This window comes from Solanum lycopersicum, chromosome 6 (assembly GCF_036512215.1).
Source record: "Solanum lycopersicum chromosome 6, SLM_r2.1".
Taxonomy (NCBI): Eukaryota; Viridiplantae; Streptophyta; class Magnoliopsida; order Solanales; family Solanaceae; genus Solanum; species Solanum lycopersicum.
In genome coordinates, this window is record NC_090805.1 from 51,843,882 (window position 1) to 51,868,447 (window position 24,566).

General features: G+C 34.4%; 3 protein-coding genes and 1 long non-coding RNA gene across 6 annotated transcripts; all 4 read left to right on the forward strand.

Moving 5' to 3' along the window:
- Positions 1–2,264: 2,264 nt before the first annotated feature.
- Positions 2,265–9,873, forward strand: LOC101252406 (ARM REPEAT PROTEIN INTERACTING WITH ABF2). 2 transcript variants are annotated; one of them, XR_742131.4, is made up of 19 exons: positions 2,265–2,609; positions 2,848–3,008; positions 3,413–3,585; positions 3,676–3,796; positions 3,894–3,968; positions 4,093–4,187; positions 4,351–4,426; positions 4,545–4,652; positions 6,131–6,259; positions 6,358–6,426; positions 6,569–6,628; positions 6,895–7,018; positions 7,113–7,252; positions 8,377–8,440; positions 8,522–8,601; positions 9,023–9,087; positions 9,171–9,288; positions 9,375–9,489; positions 9,597–9,873. XR_742131.4 is itself a non-coding variant. In XM_004242285.5 (19 exons), exons 1-19 carry the CDS (start codon positions 2,363–2,365, stop codon positions 9,682–9,684), a joined length of 2,118 nt encoding a protein of 705 aa, XP_004242333.1. In that variant the 5' UTR covers positions 2,266–2,362; the 3' UTR covers positions 9,685–9,873. The 2 variants fall into 2 exon arrangements, 1 of the variants encoding a protein (XP_004242333.1); XM_004242285.5 differs by having other exon boundaries at positions 2,266–2,609; positions 9,365–9,489.
- A 1,325-nt stretch (positions 9,874–11,198) lies between these two features.
- Positions 11,199–16,097, forward strand: LOC101252697 (fatty-acid-binding protein 1). Its single transcript, XM_004242286.5, has 4 exons — positions 11,199–11,864; positions 12,973–13,222; positions 14,673–14,764; positions 15,707–16,097. Exons 1-4 carry the CDS (start codon positions 11,459–11,461, stop codon positions 15,844–15,846), a joined length of 888 nt encoding a protein of 295 aa, XP_004242334.2. The 5' UTR covers positions 11,199–11,458; the 3' UTR covers positions 15,847–16,097.
- A 280-nt stretch (positions 16,098–16,377) lies between these two features.
- On the forward strand, positions 16,378–16,920 carry LOC138349018 (uncharacterized). Its single transcript, XR_011221548.1, has 2 exons — positions 16,378–16,524; positions 16,592–16,920. It is a non-coding gene; the product is annotated as an uncharacterized lncRNA (long non-coding RNA).
- A 345-nt stretch (positions 16,921–17,265) lies between these two features.
- Positions 17,266–23,366, forward strand: LOC101252093 (DAR GTPase 3, chloroplastic). 2 transcript variants are annotated; one of them, XM_004242284.5, is made up of 9 exons: positions 17,266–17,514; positions 19,324–19,467; positions 19,576–19,692; positions 20,590–20,733; positions 20,818–20,904; positions 21,595–21,710; positions 22,144–22,325; positions 22,618–22,675; positions 22,780–23,366. In XM_004242284.5, exons 1-9 carry the CDS (start codon positions 17,374–17,376, stop codon positions 22,901–22,903), a joined length of 1,113 nt encoding a protein of 370 aa, XP_004242332.1. In that variant the 5' UTR covers positions 17,266–17,373; the 3' UTR covers positions 22,904–23,366. The 2 variants fall into 2 exon arrangements, with proteins under 2 accessions (XP_004242332.1, XP_010323043.1); XM_010324741.3 differs by having other exon boundaries at positions 17,275–17,514; positions 22,790–23,366.
- The last annotated feature ends 1,200 nt before the right edge of the window (positions 23,367–24,566 follow it).

Sequence of the window (24,566 nt, forward strand, 5' to 3'; positions counted from 1 at the left end):
AAATGCTTCATCAGCTGTACTTGATGATAGATATGGAATCAGTGTGTAAGGAATAGGAGAGATCCAATGACAAGAGGAGCATGAGTGAAAAATAATCATGTTTTTTTTGAGTTTTTTTACTTTTTGTTTTTAATGATTCTGATCATCCGATGTATACTCAATTGCAAACATGATACTACTAGCAAGTAAAAAAATATATTTATTTATTGAAAACCTCTCTTACCTTACTATTTTTTGCCAATGATTTACCTGAAAAGTACTAGTGAATTCAACACTTACGAGTTTCTCGATTTTACAAAATTTAAAAGCCACTTAATATATCACGAAACAAATTATATCAAAATTAAGTAAACGGGTACTTCTGTCACTATTTAAAAATAAAACTAATAATTTACCTCAAATTTTCAATATTCACTTCAATAATCTTCATGTTTGGATCTTATTTTACTTGACTAGCTAAGTGGATTCTTTGTTTTTTGGAATACTGAAAGATTGTTTGTTGATATAATAACACAAGTTTAGATACATACTAAAACATTAGATATGATTATATTAAGCTAAGAAATGAACAAGACACATACATGATACAAAATCTCTCCCTTTTGGTTCAATGCATATACAAAAACCACAGCATGAACAAGATGGAGAGTAAGTGACCTTTACTATTACATGGCTCTCTACATGACTCTATTCACTACTACACCAACCTCTGCAAATGTCAAAAACACCATTGCAGGAGGCCATGCCTTACACCATACATGATATGTTTTTTATAAAAAAAAAAACAAAAACAAAGTAATACTACAACAAAGTATCAAAGAGCTTCCCAATCAATCTCCACGGAAGGGTACTTGGGTAAGAAGAAGTTTTCTGATTCATCGAAATCCAAGAAAATAATATCAGACTCAGGCGAAGATGATGATTCCTCAGATGGTGTAGGGGATGATGATGATGATGAAGCCTCGATCTTGACAGTACCATTTTCTGGATAGCTGAATTCTTCTTTCAATGAATCATCAAATTCGAAGTATTCATCTTGAAAAATCCACTGTAACAACAATAAAATTAATGTAATTCAAAATTTAACAAATTGTTCATAAAAAATGTTTTCAAAATATATGATATAATTTTGATTTTCAAAATTTGAAATCAATATCCAATTACGTGCTGATTTTATGGTGATTAATGATCTGTTACCTTAAATTAAGTTGTTTTAGTAACAACATTAATTGTACCATTTTTTCCCCATATTTTTCTCAACAGTTTAAACTTACCATGTATCGTTTACCATGTATCACTAGAGTCTAAAATATCACAGAACAACAAATTTAAGGGATTTTTTATAAATACTAAATTTGTCGGGACAGATTATACTATGAGATTCCTTAAATTTTTACAAAAAAAATTACACAATGCTTATAGGATAGATTTATGTGATTGCACTGTAACTGATCTTGTGTGCGTAAATATTCTTTGTACGCTCTCAATATACAAAACTTGATACTTGTTGTTTTATTACCGATTCCATCTTGTATACAACATATATAACTCTTACAGTGTATTCTTTTAAGTAAATAGGTACGTATGGATAAATAATTTTTTCCACCTAATGTTCATGAACTTTTAATTACTGCAAACCAAACAAGCCTTCACAATGCGAAAGATTTCATTGATTCTTTCCTTTTGGAATAACTATTTCATAAATAAACATTTCTTTTTAATGAAGTTGAAATTTTTTACAAGAATACATTAGAGTTTAGATGACATCAATATATTAAATCCCAATAAAAATTACAGTACTAGTTTTTCAAGGATTATATTTGCACAAATTGAGAATAAAAAATAGTAATCCCTCTGTTTTAAAAAAAAATAACTATTTCTTTTTTAGTCTGTTTTAAAAAGGATAATTTCTTTTGTTTTTGGTAATACTTTAATTTTAATTTTTGATGTGGCATGTTTAAAATCACAAGATTAAATGATATTTTAATATATTTGACATAACTTTAATTTCGAACCATAAAATTAAAAAAATTTATTTTTTTTGTTAAATTCTGTTTCAAATTAAATTAGGTTATTATTTTTGAAACGTTGGGACTCGGGAGTATTATAAGTAAATGATTACCTTTGCATGCATCCAATTTGGGTTTGTGACTTTTGGGCCGCCCCGCACGGCAATAATGGCGGGAGAGAGCAAAATCTGTTCAAAATTTTGTTTTTCTCGGACGTAATAATAAAATATGTAAACGCAGTCACATTTTTTCAACTCAAAGTAAAATAGAGGAGAGTGTTAACATTTTATATTTTATATCCCTAAGCTAGAGCACCACACTCACTCATTGTACGCTCGCACCACCACTCTTCCATGGAGAACCAAGCAAAGCGGAGCAAACAATCTTCAAGTTCCGGGAGGAGAAGCTTGAAGAGAAAGCTCGAAGGAGATTTTGAAGACGATCGTAAAGTTTCTTCTCATGATGATGATGCTCATCAAGATCTCGCTTCTGAGGTTCGAACGCAGGTGGAGATTCTCGATTCTACTTTCTCTTCGACGGAAGCAGATCGTGCCTCTGCCAAGACTGCTATTCATGTTCTCTGCGAGTTAGCGAAGAACGGTAACTCAATATCTCGTTTCTAGCCGATTTCATCTACATTTCTGTTTATCGGGAGTTAATTCAACTAATTTCCCAAGTTAAACTCTACTGGATTTATTCAAAAAAAATTTTCTTCTTCTTAAAAAATACAAGTTAGTCAGTCTTATAGAGTGCTGAATGTACATGCAGAGAGTTTGATTTCAATCAGTTTGGGCCTGGAAGTTGGGTTTTGATATTTTTGAGGATTTTTCTGTTGCAGAGGAAATTGTGAATGTGGTTGTAGACTGTGGTGCTGTCCCAGCTTTGGTGAAGCATCTTCAAGTGCCATCCCTTGGGAATCAAGGAGATGGTGGGCAGATGCCGTATGAGCATGAGGTCGAGAAAGGAAGTGCTTTTACGCTTGGCCTTCTAGCCATAAAAGTCAGTATAAATCATATTTATTCTCTTGAGAGTTAAGCACAACTGAGAAGACAATTTTCGCTATTAGGGCAGATGATTTCTTTGAATTACTCTGCACTATCCACACTTTAGCATATACTGGAGCTTGCTTATACAATAGGAGCTATTTTTTGTTATTGACTACATGAACTTGCTTGCACAGTTGGAGTTATGTTTTTTCATTGAATGCATTCCACGTTAATTGGTACTTTAATTTCATCTGTATATTGCATCATGCATGTACCATTTGGTCTACTTGTGCACTCTCTTGCCACTTTCCTACCAATTTTTGTTTCTCAATAGGAACTTCTAGTCTATCATGTAAGGCCCTTCATTGATTCATAATTTAGATGCAGGTGTTTTAAACTGTTTCTGTTTCTCGACAGCCGGAGCACCAGCAACTTATTGTTGATGCTGGAGCTCTACCTCATCTTGTGGATCTGCTGAAAAGACATAAAACTCTGCAAAATTCTCGTGCTGTCAATGGTGTTATCCGGAGAGCAGCTGATGCAATCACTAATCTTGCCCATGAAAATAGTAGCATCAAAACTCGTGTTAGGTTAGCTTATTTGTCCTCTAAAATTTTGGTCACTACATCAAATCAAAAGAAGACATATATTCACACTTCATCTCTATTTTGTATGTGAAGGATTGTGGGTGGTATTCCTCCACTTGTTGAATTGCTTGAGTTCGTTGATGCAAAGGTGCAAAGAGCAGCTGCAGGAGCGTTGCGAACTTTGGCTTTTAAAAATGACGAGAACAAAAATCAGGCTAGTAGCCTTAATCTTTATTCCGATTTCTAGAATGTATCTCTGAATTTCTTGTCTTATCTGTTCTATTAGAATAATTTCTCTGATTTGATTTCAGATTGTTGAATGCAATGCACTCCCTACTCTTATTCTAATGCTGCGATCCGAAGATACTGCAATACACTATGAAGCGGTTAGGCATCATTCTGCAAGTTCATATTACTAGCTCTTTTTTTTTTTATATATATATATTTAATTATGTATAAAGTCACAGCCATGCTTCAAGTGGTAGACATAGTGAAATTGTGGGATGTCAGGTTGGAGTCATTGGAAATTTGGTGCACTCATCACCAAATATCAAAAAGGACGTTCTTCTTGCTGGAGCTTTACAACCCGTTATTGGGTTACTTAGGTAGTGTTGGATCTTATAATTTTTGAGTGGCTGGTCATGTAAAACTTCTGTTCCGTAGATGCTTATCATTTGCAGATTCCATCTAATGGATGTAGACATGCTACTATTTGGTTTGTTCTTTTCCTCTTGATTGCTTCTGAAATAAGCCCTTTTTGTATGATAGTTCCTCCTGTCCGGAAAGCCAAAGGGAAGCAGCTTTATTACTTGGACAATTTGCAGCAACCGACTCCGACTGCAAGGTTGATGATGCTACTGTACTCTATTAATGGCCTAAGAGTAGTATATTTATCGATTTATTGGCATTTAAAGCAACATAATCTGATTTCTGGTTGAAATTTTTTTCTGATGGTTTTGCAGATTCACATTGTGCAAAGAGGTGCCGTACCGCCACTGATTGAGATGCTTCAATCTCTGGATGCTCAACTTAGGGAAATGTCAGCCTTTGCCCTTGGAAGGTTGGCACAGGTGACTTGAAATCCTTACAGATTTTCTTTAGGGTACTTTGTTTTCTTGTGGTTATCAAGTAATTCTTTTGTTCTGTTAGTAGTTATTCCCTGGGCCACTATTTCTCTGAGTATTCTGTAAGTTTACCATTAAGATTTATTTTCTGGCATTACTTGTGTCGATAGTTGATGATCATGGACATATCTTTCGCGATTATTGAGGTTGTTTTCAAGTATGATATGTGCTCGTGACATCTTTGTCATGACTCATGGTCTTATCCCCCTTTCCAATCAAACCTTATACTAAAGAATATAATTGTATTATTGGTTCCAATCAGACCATGTTTTTCTAATTATTCTGCGAGCTTAGAATTCAAGAATTTACTTTCTTATTTACTTGCATGTCGGATGATTAATTGGCATGGCTTGTCTCTTGATGGAGTGAAATGATTACATAAGATTCATATGGGTTACTCCTTTAGGATTGAGGTTTTGTTGATTGATTGAAGTTTGACTTGTATACTTGGATTATAGATCTTGGATGGGAACTTGATTACTTGTTTTTAGTTTGTTTTCATGTATTAAAGATGCTGGATTATCTTATATATTGACTTGCCCACCTTTTAAAAATAACTTGTTACGTAGGAATAACATAAATGATAAAACAAGGAATCATGCTTGTGAGTAGTGGTTCCTTTGCACCATTGTGCAGTTTCATGAGTGGTTTCAATTTAAAACTGACTTGTTTTTCCTTTCACGGTATACATGTATGGACAATTAAATGTTAAATACACTATCTTATTTTTACTCATCAAATAACAATAAATGCTGTCTTGCTGTTCAATTGCTCCTCATTTCATGTCTTGAAATATTATATGCACACGGATAGGGCTCCCTAAAGTAGTTTAAATTGTTGATGTTTGGCATTTACACCTTTTCTATTGGGCAGTAACATTTTATCATAATTTTCTTAAGGGATAATGCTTGCGTTTTGATTATATCATAATAGTGTGTGAAGGGTCAAAGCTCGGAGCTCTTTTTCCGTGGAAAGTGCCAGGGCATAGGGTTGTTCTTTTCTTTCTTTCTCAGGCAATTAGCTAAACTTCAGTCCAAAACTATTTAAGCTTTGCTATATGAATTTTTTCTATACTAGCTCATTACATTTCAATACTCAATAATCTACATGTTAAATATATAATTAAATAAATAGAAGTGGGGTCTCTCAAGCAACTTAAGCTTTTGGTTGAAATAGAAATACACTTCATGATATCAGGGCAGAACCTTGGGTTTGAGTCTCATCGCCACCCATTTTTAAAAAAAAAGTATATTCACCTGCTTGACTCATGACAAAAGAATCATTCTTGCATGTAAAGTGGCATGCTGGTGACATAATTAATTGCATAGAGATGTGCTCTATCTAATAGTTTTGGAGTTCATATGATTTGAGAATTCTCTACATACATTCTAGTTGATTGGATTTACTGGTTCCCTGATGTTCAGGACACTCACAATCAGGCTGGTATTGCTCATTGTGGTGGAATAGTCCCATTATTGAAGCTTCTAGAATCAAAAAATGGATCGTTGCAACATAATGCTGCATTTGCTCTTTATGGGCTTGCTGATAACGAGGTGTTACAACATATCCAAACAATAATGTTATTATAACCAGATTTTTGTACTACGACGTGTTACATCTCATCTGACGCAGGTGCAACTTTCTGCTATAGGATAATGTTACAGATCTTGTAAAGGTTGGAGGTGTTCAAAAGCTTCAGGATGGAGAATTTATTGTCCAAGTATTATTCTTTTTTTCTTCCCGTGATTGTTATTTTGTGCCAAATATTACTTAAAGGAAAAATGATTTCATACAGTATGATGCTTTTCTCATTATTCTTAGTTCTTTGTCATGGCCCTTGATATTGTTCACTCATTTTTTAGCCAACTAGAGATTGTGTTGCGAAGACATTGAAAAGATTGGAAGAGAAGATTCATGGACGGGTGAGTTTCTATTTGTTGCAAGGAATTTGTTGATGCATACTTTATTTGTTTGCAGTGAAGCACATGATGCAATTTTGTGTATGAAGAACTCAGTGAGTACATTTCTTTTGTTAACGAATGCCAAGTTATTTTATTTCTTAGCTACGAAATGTGGTGTATCCCCCATTGTCCAGTTCATTCTTGTCCCTTCAATAAGGTAAATTTCTTTGTTAAGTCTTATAGGTTACTGATAGTTATATCTCAAACCAGTTTGCCCTCTTTTGAAGGTATTAGGCCATTTATTGTATTTGATGCATGTTGGGGAAAAGGTTATTCAAAGACGAGTTGCTCTTGTGCTTGCCCATCTTTGTTCACCAGATGACCAAAAGATGATATTTATTGATAATGGTGGTATGTGATCTGTACCTATACTCAGAATGAATTTTCCTCGGTGTGTTGGTTAGGCTGTGACAGTTAATCCACTATGTGGACTATGTTCTTGTAGGATTGGAATTGCTTTTAGAGCTTCTAGAATCAACAAACTTGAAGCACCAAAGAGATGGTTCTGTAGCTTTATGCAAGTTGGCTAACAAAGCCAGCTCACTTTCACCCGTTGATGCAGCCCCTCCATCTCCTACACCTCAGGTTTGCTCCGCAGTTTAATGCTCATACTCTGGCAAAGTTTTTGTTCAGGTTTTTGGTTCTTAAGTTCTAACATGAGTAATACTAGTCTCTTGGTCATTTATGGGTCTTTATTTAGTTTTGCACTGTTACATGGTGCTTCTCATACCAAGTTAACACTAAGCTGTGTTTGTATTCTCATCGAGTATTTCGAAGATGCACGCTGAACCGTCTGATGTTCAAATTTAATCATTGATTGTGATAATTTGTGAAGCTTTTACCATTTACTTTATGAACACTTGTCAAACCAAGTTGTGCTAGTGTTACCTCAAGACTTGAAAGTTATAATGTAGCTGTCCTGCAAATTTAATACAATGTCAACTTTACCAACCATTTGAATTACTGCATAAAAACTCTGGGCGTACAGTTTCTTACCATATTGTAGTTCAGTTTGCTTCTCACATTGTGACCCTTGTGTTATATGCTGCTGTTTATACCAAGTTTATTATGAAAAAGCATCTTTTTAGAGTATGATATGCCTTTTATTTGTTCTTGGCATCTGTTATGCTGATGAGGGGTAGAAGACCTTAGAACCCTCTCTTGATATGCTAAATTTGCTTCACTGAGCATTATTTTTTTGGTTCTGGGAGGGTGTGTATACCAAGACTGGTATTCCTGTCAATCTCTTAATCTAGCCTATAACATTGTCAATTGTTCTATGGTCTTAGTAATACAAAACAGTTGAGTTCTGAAAACTTCACTTGCTGACCCTTAATCGCTGGCATGCTTGGTGTATTCTGAGAATCAATTAGGCAATATGAGGGCTTTTCTTATCCCTACATTTTGAGGATTTAGATTTTGTGAGTAACTCGTCTTCACTTTGGTGATCGTTTGAGGAGGGTTTACATGTTGACAGATTCCATAGGCTGTTTTCACCACAGTTTACTTGATGTTCACTTTCTTCACCAATTAACAATGTTGTCTGAGCTTTTCATGTTTGTTAGTTTGTATGTCTGCTTTCTGTCTTTTCTTTCTCAATTGACTTGTAGGTGGTTCATAACCATTCATGGTGCAGTAATTAGACAATGTATTTGATCCTATATTACATCTCTTTTCGTTATTTTCTCCTTGTGCATTTCTTTATGCAGGTCTATCTGGGTGAGCTGTATGTAAATAATTCTACGCTATCTGATGTGACATTTTTAGTCGAAGGTAGCAGCAGTTTTGTGATTCAAATCTTGTCATCTTTTTCATATCATGGTGTATCTTAATGATTTTTTGGTCCTTCACCAGGCAAACGGTTTTATGCCCACAGAATTTGTTTACTTGCTTCTTCTGATGCATTTCGCGCAATGTTTGATGGTGGCTACAGGGTAAGTAGAATAGTTGGCATAAAGATTTATTGCTTTTACTTTTAGGTTATTGGTTTCTAAATTGATCATTAGCAACACAAGATGAAAGCTGGTTTTGCTCCCAAATTTTGTCTTCTACTGCTTACCTTTCCCTTTAGACAAATTTAGATTGACTATCAAATGATTTTTGCAAAATTGCTAAAAGGCAAACATCTTTATTTGAAATGTTACAAGCATATGTGTCATGACAAATATGGCGTACAAAACTCTGATTACCTTTCCCTTTAGACAAATTTATATTGACTATCAAATGATTTTTGCAAAATTGCTTAAAGGCAAATATCTTTATTTGAAATGTTACAAGCATATTTGTCATGTGACATGACTGAATGCACAAATGTGGAGTACAAAACTCTGATGATCTGTTATATATTTATTGCAGGAGAGAGATGCCAAAGATATAGAGATTCCCAACATTCCATGGGATGTTTTTGAGTTGATGATGAGGTGCGCTGCTGTTTAATCTCTGTCACATCTGGGATACAAATCAATCTAGTAATATTGAAGACAGGAACGTTTATTGTTTGCAGGTACATATACACGGGATCTGTTGATGTTAATATGGGTGTTGCAAAGGATCTTCTAAGGGTTGCTGATCAATATCTTCTTGAGGGCCTTAAGCGTCTGTGCGAGTATGCAATTGCCCAGGTGAGTGCTGGGGACCTTTCTGTCTTAGAGGAGGATTTATGTCTGGTTTCTCCTAATAGTTTCTTATCTTTGGTAGGATATCTCAGTGGAAAATGTCTCTCTGATGTTTGAGTTATCAGAGGCTTTCAATGCATTGTCATTAAGAAATGCTTGCATTGTATTCACATTGGAGAAGTTCGACAAATTAAGTGTCATGCCATGGTGTGTCCAGATTCCTATCCTTTTGCTTCATCATTTCTTGGAATAAAAAAGACACGCTTAACAAACATGAATTGTGTATTAACACACTGTAATCTTGTTACATGTAGGTATTCGCAATTGATTCAACTTATATTACCTGAGACACGTGCGTACTTTGCTAGGGTGCTGAGCAGGCCAATTCAAGCTGACCTCTGATTTAGGTTCATTTTTATTCTTTGATTAGATGTAGTATATGATGTAAATTGTACAGGAAGTGGGTTTTATTCCACTCGTCTCTAATTGCAAGAGTTATGTGTCATTTCTCATCGCTTGCAATTCCATATTTGTTGTGACGTTTAATGTAGCGTATGAAGTTCAGTTGCAACGCCTGCCATGCTTCTAAAACTCTTTCACCAAAAACTTACAAATAAATTACCGGTTTTATGAGTTGTATAGATCTAAATTATCCACTATATTATTGGGATCTCATCTATATTATTTTGAATCGAGGGTCCATTAGAAATAGTCTCTCTCTTACCTTCAAGGTAGCGGTGAGGTGTGCTTCTGTAGACTTTACTTTGTGGGAAATGGGAATACACCATCCATCTTTCATACTTGAGATAATCTGTATCGATTGGAATTTCTGTTCCTTGTTCTTTTTAGGACAATTATTTAGTGAATGATATTTTTTGTTTCTTGTGCATTTTACCCGGGGCGTTAAATTACGTTATTCTTTATTGCTGGCATGTGAGATATGAATTGATATCCTTATGGCTTGTATGATCCTTAGACAATTCTCATTTTATCACCAGTTTTGTTTAAAATTTTAGCTAGGCTAGAAGTTCAAATAATTTTTTTTTTACTATCTTCATATATAAGGACTGACAAAACCTTCTATCATAAATGAGGCCTTATCAGATGTAGTCTTTTCGGTCGAAGTATAATCTTTGTTACTAAGTTATAATTACGCGAGAGAGATTATAAAAATTAATATGAGTTCAACATACGTTAGGAAAATTAGTTGAAAGTGTATGCAAAAACAGTAGTTAATTAAGAATCAAATTGTGTATATGGATTTTTTCTTAAATATAGGTGATTGCAATCTCAAAATTTGGTATGGAAATTGGACCTCTATTCAGTTGCCAGGTCCAGACCATTAGAGAAGTGAACTGTATCTCCACCGAAAGGACTAATGGCCACTTATAGGATTGGAATCGGAATCAGAATCAGAGTCCTGATTTTCTTAGAGCCTTTTACTAGTTCTAATCTCCTTCTTAATTTCTGTATATGCATTTAATCTGTTTTCAATTTCTTGTCTTTCCAAAATTGTAGTAGTTGCCAGTTCCTTTCTGAATTGTCGTCAATTTCTCTCTCTTTTTTAATTATCCATATTGGACATGGACAAACGACTAAACAGGTCGTTACATTAGATACCAATTTACCCATCGTTCGTCCCCGAACGATCTACCATTCACACAAACAACATATTTGTTCTGTCTCTCCTTTATCAATAGGTATATCTGGATTTTCCAGCCAGAGTATAAATCTTTGTCTAAACTCTGGATAGTAAAATAGAGCTCAATGCCATATCAACTTCCTTTACTCTCTCCAAGTTGATTTAATAAAAAGAGCACTAGTTTTTATATAACCATAGATAGTTTAATTTTTAAAACTCTTATTTGGCCTTACCGACATGTTTTTATATGCATAATATTTATTTTTTTTAGACCAGTTTCCATGCAATCAAACACTTAACCTAAATAATATTTTTATATGCATTTTTCAACCCAAAAATGATATTCATAATGAATCAAAAAGCCTAGAAGATGAAATTCTTGCCTTCCACACCACTAAAAGTGAAAACAAAAAAGGAAGAAGAAACAACACATTAGGATGAAAAGAATTACTATATCCTTTTTTGTTGAAACTATAAAGTAGTCCTAGTATTAAAAAAAAATACGCTCAAACCATAGTAAATAAAAAATAAAAAATGGCTTCTCTTCGTTTTCCATTCTTGTTTCCTCAGCCCCACAAGACTCCGTCTTCCGCCACTTCAGATGCTCCATCTCGCTCCTTCTCCACCGTCGCTGTCGCCGTCGCGTCCGGAGGTTCAGCCCTCGCTGCCGCCGGAGCGATCATTGCCATATCTCAAAGCCCCAAAAATCCGTTTCTGGAAAATGCTATGAATTTTCTACTTTCCAATTTCTCACCTAACAAAAATCATTCATCCCCTTTGTGGGGTTCTGTTTCTCTAGCAGATAACTCAGCTCCGGTCACTGAATCGAGGACCGGAATGGCATTCCCCTCAATTCTGAAAGATACTCAGCGACTCCTTGGAATTGGGCTGCGTAAAAAGGCGGTTTTTGGATTGAAAAACATTGATGTCTATGCTTATGGTACTACATTGTCACTGCAATTTACTTAATTGATTTTGCTCTTTATCAATTTATGTTTCTGTCTCTTCTGCAAATGTTGTTATGCTGTAGCTGAGGTTCTTAATTTTTGTGATCCTTGTGTGGAGCACAGATGCTCAAATATATAAAATGAATTCCAATTCTATGGCAATAGGAAGTTATGGAGGACACAGATAAGGGTAGAAGGCTATAGGTAACTGTGTGTTGTCTCACTTATCCTTCCATACTAGTAAATAGTAATTGTAGCATTACATTTTTTTGCTATAGAATTTATACCTTTTTTATGTTGAGAATGTATTTTATCGGCTTCTTCACTTCTGTTATTCTTTTCCCGTGCTTCTTTGTTATTTTTTTTCTTGATCCAAGGGTATATGGAAAACAATCTCTCTACTTTCCAAGTTAGGGGTAGTACACACTACTCTCCCTGTCAGTTGTCACAACTCAATTCATGCTCTACCATTTATAGCTGTTCATGTGAGATCGTGTGGGCTTATCAATTGTTAACAGCTTGTATAGGCTTATCGATTCATGCTTACTATACATGTTACTTGGATTAATTTTTTGTAGCAACAAATACAGTTTTTTGCACCGTCAGTGCCAGTGGTGGAGCCAGGAAGTTATACAAGGGATTCAAAAAAATAATAGGATTCTCATACAAGAGATTGAACATAGGTCTTAAAGTAGTTGTGCAACCCCTTTGCCACTTTACTAGAATTTTGCCTTCTATCGAGGGGATGCAATAGTATCAAGGGGTTTCAATAGTGAAATAATACTAATATACAATTCATTTTTGCTCTATTTGCTCAATGTAAATTTTTTAACGAGGGGAAGTCAATTGAATCTCCTTTCTGCAACGTAGTTCCGTCCCTGGTCAGTTCATAAAAATTAAACCTGTGGTGGTATCATATTTGAGAATCTCATTGCCGTCTCTAGTGGACCTTCCTTTATATGATGGGGGGATATGCATTATAGCACTCTCTGTCTCCTTTTGAAAGTTTGAGTGTCTGCATTTCAAAGTAAAACTCATAAAAGTGATGTTTACTTTGAATATGGCCTTTATCTAATGTGATATCAATATGGCATTCTCTAGGTGTGTATGCTGATGATGTTGATGTAAAGAGGTATCTGGCTGAGAAGCATGGACGGCGCTCTGTTTCTGAACTGCAGCAAAAGGAAGAGTTGAGAAATCATCTCATGGAAAACAATATACGCATGACTATCAGGCTTCAAATAGTCTATGGCAGGCTAAGCATTAATTCTGTGCGCAGTGCTTTCGAAGAATCTGTTGGCAGCAGATTACATAAGTTTGGGGGATGTGATAATAAGGAATTGCTTCAAAGGTAATTCCTTAGCCTCATATTATTCATATCTTATTCAACCTTTTCTCGATTAATTACCATATCACAACAGGGGAACAAGCCTGCCAAAGCTGGGATGAAGCACTCCATTTGCTTGCAGTCTAAATTATTATGTTTTCGATATCATAGTCTTTAACATTATTACTGGACTCTTTGCCCAACTGCGATCAATTATCACTCAGCTACATACGTCACATCTTTTCTTGAGTAGAGTTATTGAGCTGTGGACAGGTTAACCCACAAGATATTTTTTGGAAATTGAAACTTCATTGTTTCTCAATCTTTCAAACTTTTACTGCCTCCTTCCAATCTCTCTCTCTCTATATAAAGGAGAATATTAGACATGTTGACGCGGCATGCCTAAAAGCTATTTATCTTTTTTTTGTGGGTTTTTTTGGCCATTTTTCAAATTTTAAAATACAAAAAATTCTCCTAACTATTAAAGATAGTCACATTTAATATTTTTTAAAATCTATTTTCTTATGATTAAGGTCCTAATGAAGGTATGTGCATTGTGTTCTTTCTATGTAATTTTTTACGTTTGGAAGGTAAGAGCATATTGTTTGTACTTCGTTAGACGGAAATTAATTACTGTAACTTTGTCTTACGCTAATTTTTATCAAGGTTCAAACACTACTATTGATGGATTAGAAAATTTGAATATATATCTAATATTGAAATAAGGCTATTTTATGATATTCTTTTACTGTACAAAGAACCATTTATGTTTCTTCAGAGTTCTGATTAAGATACTAAGGAAGATGTGTTTTTGATACTTTAAAAAGACTATTAAGTTGGATAGAGGAAGGAAAAGAGAAAAAGAAGAAAAAGTTACTGAAATGTAAAACAGATACTACAATAAAAGATAGATGCAAAATTAAAAATATGAATATTTATTTAGATAATGATGAAAATTAGAGGAAAAACAACAATAATGAGTGAATAAAATTGACACCTCTCTTTGGCCAAGAATATTGTTAAAATTATTATGATACAAAAAAGAATTGTGTTAATTATTATTTCTGCATTCATTTTTGTTCTCTATTGTATAAATCTAAATGTTTATAAATAAAGCATTGTAAGACTTTTTAGAAATGATCATTAGAGTTTGAAAAATTGTGCAATAATTTCGTTTTTTTCTTAATAATTTAGATCATAAGAATGATGTTATACGAGTTTTTTATTATCCTAAGTTTAGAACTTTTTTTGGTCTAAGTAACAACTTATGACTTTGTTGGAAGTCATATAATTACTGACCAAACATTTCTCTTTACGAAATAACTTATACTTTGGATGTATAATACATATGCTCATATTATATATATATTTCTTCTATATATTATTTTCTCATAAAACTATTGACATCTTGTCATCTTTTTAACTTCTCAGTTCCCTAGTTCTTATTAACCAAAAGTGCCTTTTGCAACTGTAGGTTCACTTCCCAGTTTAAGGATGAAATTAAATTACCTCGGGGATCTATCATTGAACTCTCCAGAGATCATGACTACATACTCCACACAACAAGTAAGATGATTTATTTGCGCTGGTAGTATTTTGGAAATGAACAAGTTCCGTCTTTTTCCACTTTTTCTACAATGTTCATATTTCGATTTGATATGAATCTTTTGAAGTGAAGACTCTCAATCTGTCAGTGTAAACGCCCACAGGACGTGCATGTGTGTGTGTGTTTTGAGAAAAGATAAAATGTTATAGCTATCACTTGCTCAAATTATTGAAGAGCTATTGAATAGATACATAAGACATTAATTTATTTAGTCATTTCCCTAATAAGGTTGGCTTTCAAAGCAGTATGTTAGTGGCTACAATGAAGGGAACTTATTTCATCAAGTGAGTTCTATACAAGAACAATACCATAAGTATCCTAATTACACCGTCAGTTGGCACATTTATACCCTTACATTTCCTTTGTGGGAAGTGGCTAAATATTTTCCTGAATTTGATTACAGAAGTCATGCTGGAAATTATGCTTGTGTAGATTTCACCAATCGACCATCCCTATTCTCTTTTATACAGATATAGATTTTCTGGTCTTTACCGTCTTCACTGTCTATAAAACCAAAAGAAGAAATAGAAATTGTTATGTGTTAGCTGTTGAAAATATTCTTCGCCAAGAGACCAGTGATGATTTTTATTATCAGCTGTTAGCTCTTGAAAATATGCTTCCCCAAGATACTATTGATGATTTTCATTACCAATGGCTGATACACCTCTGTCACAGTGACTAATAAATAAGTTAAAGACATTCCATATTAAAAAAAAGACTTAAGTTAAACAGCATCAAAGTATTAGTTGAGATTTGTTCTACATGCATTTTATGTAAGAGACTGATGAGCTAAAAAAAAGACTTACATTAAACAGCATCAAAGTACTAGTTGTTTGCTTAAAGTTTGCTCTTGCATCAATCACTTAGATGAAGCTTAGGTTCTGTTTATTTTTCTTTTGTAGTTGATGGAAAGGAAGTGGGAAGCATACAAAGCAAACTCTTATGCAGATCAATCCTAGACCTATATATTGGTGATGAGTCATTTGATCACAAAGCCAATGAAGATGTCGAGTCGAACTTGGCTTCTCTACTTCACAAGTAGCTACTTCTTTAGCATAAAGAGAATTTTATCAACACGAGGAATCAAGTTGTGGTGATTTATACTTAACGCATGTTAGCTTCTATTGGTTGGATGATTCTCTTTAAATAGTTGAACTAGAGAATTAATCTCTTGCAAACTGAACTTAGATCTATGTTTTATATGCTGATGAGTGGTTTTCTCTACTCCTGTAATATTTTGCTTTGCAATTTTTATAGCATGATTGAAATAAGTATGTTGGCTTGGTTACCAAATTTCTTTTATTTACCTCATTGAAATGCATCTTGGAGTGTTTACTGCTAAGGTTGGAGAACAACTTGTATAACCTAGTAGTGTTTACTACTAAGGTTTCTTATTATCATCTTGTTGTTGTTTATGTTTGTTCCTAGTGTCTCTTTTTCACTGTTTGCTCAGCCATGGTCTTTCGCAAACAACTTCTCTATTTTCTCAAAGGTAAAGGTTTGTGTACACTCTACCCTCCTCCCAAGACCCCACTTGTGGGATTACTTAGGAAACAACTTCTCTGTCACATCTGGGGATACAAATCAAACAGGAGCGTTTATTGTTTGCAGGTACATATACAGGGCATGTGGTGATGTTAATATGGATGTTGCCTAAGGGCTGCTGATCAAAATGACGTTGAGTGCCTTAAGCAACTGTGTTGAGTATGCAATTGCAGAGGTGAGTGCTGGGGTGTCAGAGGAGGATTTATGTCGGGTTTCTCCTGATAATTTCTTATCTTCTGTAGGATGAAAATGTCTGTGATGTTTGAGTAATCGGAGGCTTTCAATGCGTTGTCATTAAGAAATGCTTGGAGCCTAAACAACTACTATGTAATTGTGCATTAACACACTATAAAATATATTCACAGCACAAGCTGAGACACGCAAGGCCAATTCAAGCTGACATCTGATGTATTCTTTGATTAAATGCAAGAGTTGTGTAACCTCTCATTGCTTGTTGTGACGTTTAGTGTAGCGCATCAACTTCAGTTTCTTAGATTTAACTTACTCTCTGTATAAATGTCCTTGGTCCAAATGACAATCATCATCTCTCTGAGTTTTAAAAAATTCCCTAGCTGTATGTATGTCAATTACAATTATTTTGGATTTTGCATAATTCTAATAAATTTTCCAAACGAGAACAATAATTATTAAAGAATATAGGAAGAGCAAAACAAATTTGAGGGAGGCTTATGAATACATGAAGGACCTTGAATGAATAACATACACACAAACAAACGTTTATTCTCAATTACAACTTACAATAGACGTGTTTGTTTCAAATTCTACTGTTTGGTTGGTTTTAGTTTTTATTTCACAAAAAATAAAGACCTTCCCGGTCAAAGTTATAAAGATAATTATTTATTCTTTTAAAAAAGTAAATAAATTCGTTATTTATTACTAATATATATATTATTTTAAAAGATGAACAAAAAAAATATCCTTTGTATACCAACAAGCTTCTCCAAGTATATGTTCAAACAAATGCCTTGTGCAGTGGTAAATCTGAAGCGATAATCTGCAACCGATGGCTACACAGCTCCCTGGTTTGTTGCTGAACAGCGCTGGCCTTACACTCGCCGGCGCCCGGTCTCTTAGTTGCCGGAACAATCAACCACCGGCAGCTATCTCCTCTGCCAACCCTCCTTCTCTCTCTTCCACAATTCAGGTAAACTGTATAATATTTCCTATGGTATATTTACGCTGGATACAGCCAAAGCTTGAAAGCTGAACTTTTATTTTGCCCTTTTGCTTTGAAGCAGCGTAATAACTTGTTTTATACTAGCTCTCTGAGGTGCTGCAATATCTGCATATAGTTAGTGGAGAAGTATGCACTATACAAAATTTCACTTCATTTACTTCTGTATTTAAGGTCCTAAATTAGCCAATAGTTGCATACTTCTCCATCCAACCCATAAATGAACAAACGGAGTCGTCAAGACATCTAATTTTCTGAAATTGGAACATCAATTTTTTAGACTTCTTTTTTAATTAGCAACTACATAAAAAGTACTAAAAATCCCAACTTTTTGGTATCTTTAGAACGTAAATATGTTAATTTTATTTTTAGAAAAACAACCTTTAGAAGTGCATAAAAAGCAGGATAAATAATAACTTTGTATAGTTAAAAGAAAAAAGAAACTGCTTGATCCCCTAATGGTTGCCAAAAAAAGATATTTAGATGGAGGAAGAACTTCGGAGTATTAGAGATGGAGGTGTTGAGACACAACAAACTTCAAATTTGAGACTGAGACCATGGGAAAGGGTTGTTGCTGAGAGAAGGAAACAGCATTCTCTGGTATTGCTTTAGGGAGTTTGTAAGTGTCCCTTCCAAGAGATTTTTTTTTATTATTATAGATATGAGATTGGATAAACTGGATGTGAAAATAGTTCTTGGAGAATCTATCAAATTAGGACATAGTCAAGAGGAACCAAATGTAGTGTTAATTGGATTTGTTAGAATAGGAATAGGATTATATAAAGCTATTCCTATTCTAATAGGATTGTATAAACCTATTTCTATTTCAATAGAATCATATAAACCTATTCCTATTCTAACAGGATTGTCTCTATCAGTTGTAATTGAGACAAGCCCATAATACCAGATCTTTGCTGGTAGAACTTGTGTAACCCTCAAAGTCCAGTAAAGTAGGTTCCAGAGCCTGCAATTTTGGCCTATAATGAAGGTATGATAAAGATGGTGTGAGCTGCTGAATAAAGTGTGACTTAAAGGTGAACGAGCATGAGATAACTCAAGTTCAAAGATCGAATGTCAGGGAAGAAATACAAAGTCAAGTAAAGGCAGGACATCAGATTTAAATGCAGTTAAATTATCAAATTCTTTTATATTGCAAAAAATATAAATTAGTAGTAATATAATTGTTAATACAACAGAAAAGTAAGTAGGTTTTTCAGTTTTTGGCTTTACGGCTTTAGGATTAACAATAATATATTATGGCAAAATATTATGAGGCTAATATATCTAAGATAAAAGTTGAAATATGGTGACTCTTCACTGGTTAATAGTTTACCGGATAAGGAAATTGAATCATCACCCCACACCAATAAGCTATTAATTATAAAATTATAATCCGTTAACCAACCGTTTATTCGATAACCCAATACCAATAAGCCAATTTTACGTATTGGCTACTGTTCGATTTAGAACAGCCCTAGTGCAAAACTTAACATTCATGGATTGTGGTTTATATCAGGTTTTGGTTTTTCTTTTAGGCTACAATATTCAATAGTGATGTATTTCGTAATTCATTCTCACGTGCAACACTTGGACACATAAAAATGCTCTCTTAAGTGTGTATCATATGTCATCTAAACGCTGATTAAGTTTTCTTGCTCTTATTGAACTTTTGGTCTAACTTTATTTAATCGATTTCATGAAACTTTTGGAAACTCTCATAGAAGGGTCTTTTTAACTATCCATTACACGAAGTAACATTCTTGTGAATGAACTTTTCAGGTTGTTGGTTGGAAAGGTGCTGGAGGATCTGGCAGTGAGAATTCAAAACTTTTTAATTCTTTTGAAGACAATCAAGAAGAATATGACTGGAATGATCTAGAAACCGATCTTTACCATTGGACAAAGACTTTACGACCAGTTCAGGTATGCTCAGGGTGTGGACTTGACCTTGACCTTCTGTATGTTTCAAAATTTTTATGTGTTCCCCTGTTGAATGGTTGACCTTACACTATGTGTCTATTATTTAAATAGTGGTATCCTGGTCATATCGCGAAAACTGAGAAAGAGCTCAAGGAACAGTTGAAACTAATGGATGTTGTCATAGAGGTTCGAGATGCAAGAATCCCGATGTCCACAAGTCATCCACAGGTTAGAAACTTGTTTATGCTTTGCCTGTTTACTCTTTGGCTAGATTATTGAATGTTTTGTTATATTTGCATTTTCGCTAGGGTATTGAGTGATGTGCTAGTAACCTAGCCTGCTTTCCCAACAGCTAGGTAGATGTGGCCCACTGTGCCATCCTAAACTATCTTTACCACTTAAGACTTGTTGTGTAAAAGTTGAGTGTTGCAAACAGCTTAAGAACTCAATCATTATATTTTATTTTAATTGGAGAATGTGTTTAAGAGTACTTTTTTTTTTTTTTGAGATTGGTAACTTTGTGCTTAGGAGTACATTTCACTTTTGAGATCTGAATTATGCTTGACAATTCTGATTAGAAATGGGACTGCTTGGTATTCTGCATATGGATTGCCTCTATAACACTGGCCAGCTATTTTCCGCTTAGCCTGGCCTATTCTTTCTACATCGCTTGTGATTAGTATAAACTGATACTCCATCTGAGAGTTTTCCTCGTCTGGCTTAGAAATGTGCCTATTGAATTGCAGTTTAATCACTTCAGGGATTGTGTTTTGAACTTTGGAAATTAATAATATACTTAACAAAAACTTTGATCACTTTGATGGTTTGCAGCTATAAAGACTAGATTACTCATAGGTATCACTTTGACCCTGTTCTCCTTTGGCATAGCCAAACAAGAGCAAATGAGATGTAGGAAAAATTTTCCAATGATGCAAAGAGCGTGCTATGAAGTAGATACTCAAGAATCTCGTTTGAATCAGGATAGAGTATGCATGTGCAGTCCATAATTCCTTTTCTTGACTTCAATTCAGTATACCAGACTCCTATTGCATATGAGATTCTTTTTTCGTCTCCTTTCAACTTTCATCTATTTTGTTTTGTTAGTAATTCAACTTTGATAAGCAGATGGACTCATGGCTTGGCAACAGAAAGAGGATCTTGGTTTTGAATCGAGAGGATATGATATCAACTGCTGATCGGAATGCTTGGGCAACTTATTATGCTAATCAAGGGATTAAAGTTGTTTTCTCCAATGGCCAGCTTGGAATGGTGATTGGAATAACATTTACTTGTTTCTGATCCAACAAAAAGTCGTTGTATACTTTGTTGATTCATGTATTCGACAAATTTCAGGGAGCACTGAAGCTTGGAAGGTTGGCGAAAGCATTAGCGGGTACTGTAAACATAAAACGTAAAGCAAAAGGACTACTTCCTCGCCCAGTGAGTCTACTAAGATTGACAATATCTCATATCATCTATGCCTTTAGACTGCAGATCTGTTGTGAGCGCATTGCAATTGTCAAGACAAATGAAACTTAAATGGTTACTTACTTTCAATCCATCAAATTCAGTTGGTCTGTGACTGATGTTAGCAATCTAATTCTGATTTTTTAACTGTATATGTTATCTTCACCATTTACATCTTGACCATCAGAAGCATTTAAACTGGTCGATCTGTGTGAGCACATTTCAATTTTCAAGTACCAATGATTTTATTCATTCAAACCACCAATTCGGTTGGCTCATGAATAATGCCAGAACTCTTATTGTGATTTTGTATTTAATCTGTAATTTTCATGAATTTACAATTTTACATATAGACCATTGGAAGGACCCACTGTGATATAAAAGAAATGCAAGGAGTTCAATGGCGAACATCGAAGTCTTACCGTCTGATAATTTGGGTTTAATGAGTGTACACCAGGGAAAAGTGTTATTCTGCTGCTGTAATCTTGTATCAATGTGCTGATGAACAACATATGTAAAATATGTAACAGAATATAAAATTCTTATTTGGTTCACTAGTAGATGAAATGACAAAATTATGGAATTACATCCTTTGTTAGGATGTTCATGTCTGCTTCTTCTGTGTTAGTTTTTTCTGAGTGAGAATTTTGTATATTTTGACAGGTTCGAGCTGGTGTAGTTGGGTATCCAAATGTTGGTAAGTCATCTCTGGTAAATCGTTTGCTGAAGCGCCGGATGTGTGCTGCAGCCCCAAGACCAGGTGTCACCAGAGAGCTGAAGTATGTCCGTAGCTCCTTACTCTTTTCTTTTGCAGCAAGTTCATTCGACATTTGATTCCATGAGAAGGCCCACAAAATTTTGATCCAAAGCGTGTATCTCTTCTTTACTTTCAAGTGACAACGGAGTGACAGGGTTGTACCTTCTTCTCTATTTCACCATCTCATTCTGACTCCTTTTGAACCGCTTGGATTTCCAGTCATTTTAACATCAAGCATTACATAGAAATTGATAGGAGTACCTTTTTAATATATAGGAATCTATTTTTCAAAAAATTTGATATGCTAAGTCGAACTGAGTGAATATTTTCAGCATAGTTAGTTCCATGTAATTGTTATGCAAGAAGGAAGACTATCATCAATTTAATTTCAAAAGACTGGGTTAGATTTTGGACTCTTCTTCCTTTTGATTGTCTACGGCTCATTTTATTAAAAGGTGGGTCCGTTTTGGGAAAGATCTAGAGCTACTGGATTCACCTGGTATAATTCCTATGAGGATCAGTGATCAGACAGCAGCAATAAAGCTTGCCATATGTGATGATATTGGAGAGAGATCTTATGATGCCGCAGATGTTGCAGCTATTCTTGTACAGATGCTTTCAGGGCTTCCAACTGTTGGTATGTTTCCTGTCATTCAGATAACACATGCTATTCACTCGTGTAGGTAGATTTCTTTTTGTAATACGTTGCTGAAGACACTGTGCGTCAGAATTCATTACCGGATCTTATTTAGATGATAAGACTAATTACTCATCCTGATAGATACTTATTGCACCTAAGCTTGCACTTTGAGCCTCTTGTATGTAACAACTCATTTGCATTAGGGATTGGCTGTCCCTAAATAGTTCATTTTTTAAGCTTCTTGTATGCATGCTGTCTTATATTTTTCTGACATGGGTCCTCTGACCAGGTAATAAAGTTCTGTGTGACCGCTACAAGATTGAGGCAGATGGGCGCAGTGGTAAAATGTGTGTATGGCAAATTATACCCAAAGGGTGTATCTGAAGTATGAGTTCCCCTGCAAGGATTTGTTCTATATTTCCATTTTGATCTTTGTTTGTTTTGGTTGAAGATTTGTTCAGAAGCTGGCTGTTCAGTTATTCAATGCGGACAATAATCAAGCAGCATTTCGTATTTTGCAAGATTTCCGGAAAGGGAAATTTGGTTGGATAGCACTAGAGCGGCCACCCAAGTAGAGCTGTGCGTTTCATACCTTGTTCTAGTGCTTTCATGTATATCAGTTAAAGCTGGTGGAAAATTCTTGGAAGCTTCAACATAGAAGTACCTAGACGGAGAAAACCAGGAAGAAGCTGTTGGCATCTTCACCTGCAAGCTGGAAAGGTATATATACACCATTGAACCTACTCAATGAAGCTAACCTACGGTGTAATTGGTTCTTTAGTTCCATTAGTGTGAGGCAGCAATGATGAGTTTGGTTTATAATTGTCAGTTGTAACTGTTATCTTCAGACGACTAAATTATAGTTTGGCTACAATTCCATCAGTTGGAATTTGCTGAAACATTTCAACTTTAGTTATCTACCTGCTGTAAATATGAAGGTGGTGATGTAGACTGTCATTAGTATTTTTGTGAAAAATGCAATGAGTAGACCGTGTATAAAATTCCAGTAAATTAGATGATTTATTCGACAGTTCAAAATTTGCATGTGTGAAATGAAGGGCGGAAAGTCTTGCTGCCATATTATGTAAAAGGTTATTAGTGTAATCAAACTGTCACATAATGTGCTGTGAAATACATGCATGTTACTTTTTTTAGTCTATTTAAAGAAAAATGTGTTTCAAGTTGTTTACGTAACTTCAAACTACCTTTAGGCCATTAAAATAACAAATCACAAATTTAAGAATATTTTTGGTATTGGGCAAAAGTAGTCTTCTTTTTAAAATTTGTATGTCTAGTTAAACACACCCTATATAAGAATGACAGTACCAGGCTTTTAGGAAAGTATACTAAGCAATGGTCGGGTAATATTAGACAAATCTCTCAACAAAAGAAAATGAATCAGCAGCAAACAATTAAAAGACAGATTATGGTCCTTTTTTTAATTTATTTTTAAGCAAATATTTAAAGGACAGATTATGAAAGCAAGAAAGTAGAAAGCTGGTAATTAATAATCAAGTTAATAAGGTTAAATAAAGGGTTTAAGGATATTTACAAAAAAAGTGTTAATTAAATTGTTGTCATTGATTAAAAATAATTTTAAATGCTGTGACAATTTAATTCCCACTCCTCCTTGTGAATTATTTTCCTTCCATTTTATTTAGCAGGGATGTATATTTAATTTTAATGTAAACCTTTAGCTTATTGAAGTAACATAAGTGTAGTAAAATGATATACTTGCTAAGAAAAGAAGTGAGAAATGAGTGTTGTAAAAGAATTACTACTACCCAAGTAAAGTCCTCATGATAATCTTATACTTGGCTTTTGTTATTAGATGAGTCAAGGTTAATATTGTAAAAGTAATGATAGTACACGTAATGTACCACTTCATTTAACTAACTATTAGTGGTAAACACAGCACAAACCAAACATGGATTTATGTATTGTCATAGTGAGTGCGGGTGCATATTCGCTTTCCACTAAAAACACACACACTCTCTCTATATATATATACTTCGTTTTAATTTAATAAAAAAATTAAAATAAAAAATCTTATGATCTTAAATTAAAGAATGTATATGACATACATTATAATATCTTTTAATTTTATAAATAGAAAGTTAAAATTAAAGAATGATTAGAGTAGGTACAGTGTACTGGAGAAAAAGGTTTAAAGCAAAACAGTGAATGATAAAAGGAAGGTGTTTGCTTCTTAGTGGTTAATATTAATGAGCCAACCAG

Excerpts from the sequence above, each read along its gene's own strand:
- LOC101252697 (XM_004242286.5), top strand. The coding sequence starts at position 11,459 with ATGGCTTCTCTTCGTTTTCCATTCTTGTTTCCTCAGCCCCACAAGACT. Across the intron at positions 13,223-14,672 it reads AATAAGGAATTGCTTCAAAG|GTTCACTTCCCAGTTTAAGG; the intron begins GTAATTCCTTAG and ends TTGCAACTGTAG. Across the intron at positions 14,765-15,706 it reads CTACATACTCCACACAACAA|TTGATGGAAAGGAAGTGGGA; the intron begins GTAAGATGATTT and ends TTTCTTTTGTAG.
- LOC101252406 (XM_004242285.5), top strand. The coding sequence starts at position 2,363 with ATGGAGAACCAAGCAAAGCGGAGCAAACAATCTTCAAGTTCCGGGAGG. Across the intron at positions 2,610-2,847 it reads CTGCGAGTTAGCGAAGAACG|AGGAAATTGTGAATGTGGTT; the intron begins GTAACTCAATAT and ends TTTCTGTTGCAG. Across the intron at positions 6,427-6,568 it reads ATGGAGAATTTATTGTCCAA|CCAACTAGAGATTGTGTTGC; the intron begins GTATTATTCTTT and ends CTCATTTTTTAG.
- LOC101252093 (XM_004242284.5), top strand. The coding sequence starts at position 17,374 with ATGGCTACACAGCTCCCTGGTTTGTTGCTGAACAGCGCTGGCCTTACA. Across the intron at positions 19,468-19,575 it reads AGACTTTACGACCAGTTCAG|TGGTATCCTGGTCATATCGC; the intron begins GTATGCTCAGGG and ends TTATTTAAATAG. Across the intron at positions 19,693-20,589 it reads TGTCCACAAGTCATCCACAG|ATGGACTCATGGCTTGGCAA; the intron begins GTTAGAAACTTG and ends TTTGATAAGCAG.